This window comes from Rhinopithecus bieti, unplaced genomic scaffold (assembly GCF_001698545.2).
Source record: "Rhinopithecus bieti isolate Rb0 unplaced genomic scaffold, ASM169854v2 scaffold_29831, whole genome shotgun sequence".
Classification (NCBI taxonomy): Eukaryota; Metazoa; Chordata; class Mammalia; order Primates; family Cercopithecidae; genus Rhinopithecus; species Rhinopithecus bieti.
In genome coordinates, this window is record NW_016812831.1 from 26,874 (window position 1) to 34,130 (window position 7,257).

Here is a 7,257-nt window from a genome sequence, read left to right on the forward strand (position 1 = left end):
TGTGTGTGTGTGTGTCTGTGTGTGTGTGTCTGTGTGTGTGTGTCTGTCTGTGTGTGTGTGTGTCTGTGTGTGTGTGTGTCTGTCTGTCTGTGTGTGTGTGTCTGTGTGTGTGTGTGTCTGTGTGTGTGTGTGTGTGTGGTGGGGGACTTTGAGACATAGGGTCTGTGTGTAAAGTAATAATCTGACGTGATCTTCAACCAGAGAATCATAAAAAAGAGGCTGCCCCAAATTTGTCATCAGTTCCGTGACTTCTCACGTGTCTGGACCATATCAGTGCCTCTGGAGCTCCAGGGAAGGGGCTCCCTGGTGGCTTTCGTCATTCCTTGCTTGCTGTGCTGAGGTCTCCCTACAGATTACGTTGGTTTTTCTAAGGCCTCTTTTCTATTCTAAGAGGTGTTGTGAGAAGTAATTGCTGTTGCGGAAGGAGCATGATGAGCCAAGGCATAGCCACTTCTTACTAGGCTTGAGATGCTGGGAGAAGAATTCTCTGTAAGACCAGACAGGAACCTCCATGCAGGGCAGGAGCTGAGCTTCAGTGGGTTTTGGGATGCACCCTGCACAGGATCCAGCCCTCGAGCAGGAGTACAGGAGGCTGGGGAGGGGTTTCCTCTTAGGGACTGGATATTCCTTATTTCAAAGCAATGACGACATAAAAGTTAAATAAATATTTAGCAAGTACTGATGTGTTTTTAAGTATTCTCTTGTATATGTAGTCTATACCTAATTCAAAAATTAATGCAAACCACCTTTAAAAGAAGAAATGTCTAGACCCTTCAAATGTATTTATAGTCAGGAATTGAGGGGCTGTTTTATTAACTCAATGGGTGTTACTATCGAGAGACACACTCATCCCAGAAGTTAGATGGGCAGAGGGCAAGGCTCAGGAAAAGTTCACCTTGACAGTGAGCCACAGGAACAAGGAATCACATTGAGGACCATGTCCTGTGACATTCCGGGTTTCTGTAAGACGAGTTCCGTCTTCATTGACATCTGAGCATGTCCGAGGACAAATATCATTAACCAATGATCATAGCATGGAGCTCTGTATCCCGCTGTGGCGTGGTCCACGTGTCACCTATCTTCTTCCTCAGGGTGGAGTGGCCTGAGCTATGAAATACCTGCCTCATGAATATGCAAATGCACTGGTGTCTACCGAGGTAAATACAGATCTGTCCTTGACCAGAGAGCATCACACAACAACCACATCCCTCCCCTACAGAAGCCCCAGAGCACAGCACCTCACCATGGACTGGACCTGGAGACTCTTCCTCTCGGTGGCAGCAGCTACAGGTAAGAGAATCCTCAGTTCCAGGGCTGATGAGGGGACTGGGTCTGGTCAAATGAGATCTCATACACTCCTATGTACTCTCCACAGGCGCCCACTCCCAGGTGCAACTGGTGCAGTCTGGGGCTGAGGTGAAGAAGCCTGGATCCTCAGTGAAGGTCTCCTGCAAGGCTTCCGGATACACCTTCACTGACTACTACATGCACTGGGTGCGACAGGCCCCTGGACAAGGGCTTGAGTGGATGGGACGAGTCAACCCAAAAACTGGTGGCACAGACTATGCACAGAAGTTCCAGGGCAGAGTCACCATGACCAGAGACACATCGACGAGCACAGCCTACATGGAGCTGAGCAGCCTGAGATCTGAGGACACGGCCATGTATTACTGTACAACGGACACAGTGTGAAAACCACATCCTGAGAGTGTCAGAAACCCTGAGGGAGGAGGCAGCTGTGCGGGGCTGAGGAGATGACAGGGTTTATGAGGTTGAAACCTGTTTAGAAAATGGGTTAATTATACAGGAAATATTATTTTCAACTTTCACCCTGTGAGTAACATTCATGGAGTGGGAAAGGCAGCCATCAATCAGGCTGATGCAAACATTCCCATGGAGGCTTTGTGGGGACATAAATTTTAAAATTGAATGGATACATCATTCGGAGCAGGATTACTTGATCACAAGGTAAGACTAAATATAACGTCTAAGAAGTGGCCGACATTTCTTCCTAAATGTCTTTGCCACTCCCTTTACATTGCATTTATTTGAAAGCTCTTTTTAAGATCACAGCAAAGTTGAGTATAAGAAACACAGTTCCCATGTACTCCTGCCCAAGACATGCACTGAAGTAATAAATAACTTGCAACGGATGAACCCACATGGACACATTAATTGTTTCCTTTTCTGGTGGTCCCTGGTGTAACAAGCCTAAGCTACCTTGATGTACCCGAGGTTCTTCCAGTGGGTCACTGGGAATTACGGCAGGTAGAGGGAAAGTGGGCGGGGCCATTGCTCTTTGCACTTTTTCCTCAAGCATCCATAAAACGTGCATTGACTTGGAGCTCCTGTTTCCCCTGGTTTTATATGCCCCCTCCCCTAGGGTAAGGTTTCCAAGTGTTTACAGCTGGGGTCCCCAATCCCCACGCTGTGGATCCGTTAAGGTGCGTGTTGTGTTAGGAACCAGGTCACACAGCAGCAGTTGAGTGCAGGCGAGCGAGCATCACTGCCTGAGCTCCGCCTCCTGTCAGATCAGCTACACATTAGATTATTCTAGGAGCCAAATTCTATTGTGAATTGCCCTTGCAAGGAATCGAGGTTGAGCGCTCCCTACAGGAATCTAATGCCTGATGATTGCAGGTGGAACAGGTTCATCCCGTAACCACCCACCGCCCTCATCCATGGAAAAATTGTCTTCCACGAAACTGTTCCCTGACGTCAAAAAGGTTGAGGACCACTGGTATAGAGGCAGGTCTGTGCCTCGGTAAGCCAGCAGCTTCTGGTGAATTCCATAAATAATGACCTTTAATGAGAAATGGAGACTTGAGTCATGAGGGACTTCGTGAATAATTCCCTTCAGCTGCATTCTAAACATGATAAGCTCTTTTCTGGACAAAGCCCCTTGTGCAGAAAATGCAAACACATGCATGGAATCCATGCAGGAAAATAGCTTCCTTTACAAAGTGGTTTGGAACCTGGAACGAGCTCTCAGGATTGGCCACTGTATCCTTTGCTGGTTGCACTTTAGCCAGAGGCCTGAGTCTGATTGGTCTTGCAGCAGGAGAGCTTCCCTGGGGTCACAGGTTACAAAAACGCCTGTTATCCTCCAGCTAAGTAAGCCCATCTGCATGCTTGTCAGTGTCAACCCCACGAGGGGCGCACTCGGGAAGGTGACAAGATGCTCACAAACTTCCTCCCACCAATTATCCACCACCACACACTCAACTGCAACCCGTGCTCCAGAAAGGGACAGGGGCCTGCAGGAATAAACAGAACGGAAGTGTTTTCTTACCTGGGAAAGACACTGCCAAATACCTCATGTTTCAGGAAGGTTAACTCATAATTGTTCAGGAAGTGACTGAAGGGCAGTGGTGGGTGAGGTGACGGGACAGCCTCAGGGCTGCAGATGAGGAGGGCTCCCTCCCCACACAAGCTTATTCTCCAGGAGCTGCACCAGGAACTCATAGAGGATCAGGAAGGATTCTGAGAACATTCTTCTGTGGTGCTGCCTAAAGGGGGAACATAAATTATAAAAAAGTAATCAATTCTAAACAAAGTATCACATTTGTTATCACACTAGGCACGTCCACCTCTGTCCTGGAGCTGGTTCAGGGAGTAATTGGGGCCAGTGATGAGGAGCACAGGCTCAGGTATTGGGGCTGACTCATCCCAGACATGAGCCCTTAGGCACATACTTAGCATTTCTACATGGAGAAACCACTGGCTCTGACAAAACATTTTACGCAAATATGTACACATAAAATAGGGTGATCATTGCATAGTGTTTATCACAGCAGAATTTCATAATAAGACAATATATTTTCCAAATACCATCATTGTCACTAAACTCCAGCAAGGCACAGTCATCTCATTTGGGGACCGTCTTCTCCTCAGGCGTCCCATCCCAGAGCTTGCCATATAGTAGCAGACATGCAAATACCGTCCTCCCTCTGCTGATAAAAACCAGCCCAGCCCTGACCCTGCAGCTCTGGGAGAGGAGCCCCGCCTGGGATTCCCAGGAGTTTCCACTTGGTGACCAGCACTGAACACAGACCACCAGCCATGGAGTTGGAGCTGAGCTGGGTTTTCCTTGTTGCTATTTTAAAAGGTAATTCATGGTGAACTAGAGACACTGAGTGTGAGTGGACGTGAGTGAGAGAAACAGTGGATTTGTGTGGCAGTTTCTGACCAGTGTCTCTGTGTTTGCAGGTGTCCAGTGTGAGGTGCAGCTAGTGGAGTCTGGGGGAGGCTTGGTCCAGCCTGGGGGTCCCTGAGACTCTCCTGTGCAGCCTCTGGATTCACCTTCAGTGACTACCACATGAGCTGGGTCCGCCAGGCTCTGGGGAAGGGGCTGCAGTGGGTAGGTTTAATTAGAAACAAAGCTAACGGTGGCACAACAGACTACTCCGTGTCTGTGAAAGGCAGATGCACCATCTCAAGAGATGATTCCAAAAGCGTCGCCAGTCTGCAAATGAACAGCCTGAAAACGGAGGACACGGCCGTGTATTACTGTGCTAGAGACACAGTGAGGGGAGGTCAGTGTGAGCCCAGACGCAAACCCCCCTGCAGGGGCGCGCGGGGCCACCAGGGGGCGCTCGGGACCCACTGAGGACGGGACAGGCCCCAGGAGCAGGTGCAGGGGGAGGTTTCCTTTCTCCTCAGCTGGAGAAGTCAGGTTTGTGTTTGCCGGACTCAGGAGCATTCTAGACTGTGATATTTTATTACTTGTGCTTATTATGAATTTATTATTGTTAGTATTTAAATTTTAGTAATTTAAAAATTATATATATGTATACACTTTAATGAAATAAACATTCCTAATTATTTGCACCGATTCTTCCAGAGTTTTATTAACATTTGTTGACATCAACAGCTACAAAGCTACAGGGACATAAATTTATAAACATAGAAAGATGTATAGGCCAGGCGCGGTGGCTCACGCGTGTAATCCCAGCACCTTGGAAACCCTAGTGGGGGCGGATCACTTGAGGCCAGGAGTTCGAGACCAGCCTGGGCAACATAGCGAAACTCCGTCTCTACCAAAAATGCAAAACTTATCTGGGCGTATTGGCGCGCGCCTTTAATCCCAGCTAATCGGTAGGCTGAAGCAGGAGAATCACTTGAACAGGAAGGCAGAGATTGCAGTGAGCTAAAATGGCACCACTGCACTCCAGCCTGGGTGACAGAGCAAGATTGGATCTCAAAAAAATAAAAAAGAAAGAAAGAAAGAAAGAAAGAAAGAAAGAAAGAAAGAAAGAAAGATGTATAAATACACAGACATATTCATATATGTGTAGGAATTCATAATAAACATTACAATAAATTAATCCTAAAAATATTTCCTAAAGAATCAAACTTAGTGATGAGTTAATGTGAATTATTTGAGTATTTCACAATTGATTTTGGTTGTTTTTAATTATTTACATCAATTAATTTATATTTGTTCATTTAACTACTGTTAAATAATGGTCATTTCAAATGTGGTTGTCACAATAAATGGTAAGAATTTGAAGTGATAAATGATAATTATCTTACTCATTTCTTAATTATCTTAGTTATTCCATATTGTATTCACAAATCATAACATTGCTTCTTACCTGGTAAATATAAACAACCATAATTTGTGAATTTAAAATTTTTTATTTTAATTTTTTAAAATTAATCCCAGATCATTATCTTTTTCTTCAGTTCCAGATCTCATTTGATCATCTCGAAGAACCATCCGCACCCCTGTCTCCTGAAGACTTCTGGGAGTGGCTGCAGGATGGGCAGAAGCAGACACCCCATGTGAGTGCATACGACCTGGAGCCTCCTTCTCCTTGGGTTAGGCCATCTCCTCAGGACCACAGGCTAGTATTGGAGGTAAAACCTCTAAATGTATTTTTTCCAGCTACCAAGTCATAGGACAATAACAGAAGCATCCTTGGGGCAGAGGACCATAATGCCACAGTGCTAGTAGGAGTACATTTGTCCAAGGGAGTTCCAGGGTTTATTAAAATTATGATAATTTTAATGTAAGAATATCATTCTTCTAAACTTATGTGGAAGATTATGGGAGGTTATAACAATGTTGTGCTTTAGCATCAGCCGTGCATCACAGAATCACTTTATAATAGTTCCTTTCATGGGTGTGCTTCACTCAATTCATGCAAAATCTGGCAGGTTAGAGGCTAGAAATACAAAATACCAAAGTTTTTAATCATCTGAAAGGGCTGTAGCCTTTTCTCAAGGAATTATTTCAAGACATGGAGAACAGATAGATGATAAATAAAATACATTCACATCCCCGTAAGGAAAGTTTACCTAAATGTGTCCAAAGGACCCTGCGGCTTGGTTTCCGTCTAGGTCCCAATGTTTGGGTTCTCCCAGGATTTTGTGACTAGCTGGGTCACATCTCATCAAGAATTAACCTCTGCTATTCCCTCAATTTGTTTATTTAATCTGATAACCAGTTTGTCTATAAACTGTAGAGCTGAAATGCAACAAATATTCATTTGAAATAGTGTGGCACAAATTATCTAAACAAAATTGATAATGATGTTTTCTCATTCATTTGTATTTAAGATCAGAGGCCAAGCAATGATATTTTTGATGACATCTGTGGCTCTCTCAGCAGTTTTCTCTTCTGAGGATATGATATGGTGTGGCAGTTTTCTTAGCTTCAGTGTTACCTCTTTTTGCATTGACTTCCACCTTTATACTTGCCCGGAATCTGGGATATAGGAGTGCCTCTAAGAGCTCCCTAACGTGTCCATTTTGCCGGGTTTTCCAGAACATATTAAGAAATAAAGTGTATTCAATTAAGGAAAGAAGTCAAATTGTAGCTGTTTGCAGATGACATGATTGTATAGTTAGAAAACCCCATCGTGTCAGCCCAAAATCTCCTTAAGATGATAAGCAACTTCAGCAAAGTCTCAGGATACAAAATCAGTGTGCAAAAATCACAAGCGTTCCTATACACCAATAACAGACAAACAGAGAGCCAAATCATGAGTGAACTCTCATTCACAATTGCTTAAAATAGAATAAAATACCTAGGAATCCAACTTACAAGGGATGTGAAGGACCTCTTCAAGGAGAACTACAAACCACTGCTCAATGAAATAGAAGAGGACACAAACAAATGGAAGAACATTCCGTGCTCATGGATAGGAAGAATAAATATTGTGAAAACGGCCATACTGCCCAAGGTCATTTATAGATTCAATGCCATCCCCATCAAGCTACCAATGACTTTCTTCACAAAATTGAAAAAAA

The 7,257-nt window shown here is 44.6% G+C and overlaps 1 gene segment (V, D, J or C); it reads left to right on the forward strand.

Annotated features, from left to right (window-relative positions):
* Positions 1-1,190: 1,190 nt before the first annotated feature.
* LOC108511998 (Ig heavy chain V-I region V35-like) lies at positions 1,191-1,793 on the forward strand. The segment is given in 2 exon segments: positions 1,191-1,290; positions 1,376-1,793. Coding segments are annotated over 2 exon segments (363 nt in total).
* Positions 1,794-7,257: the final 5,464 nt, after the last annotated feature.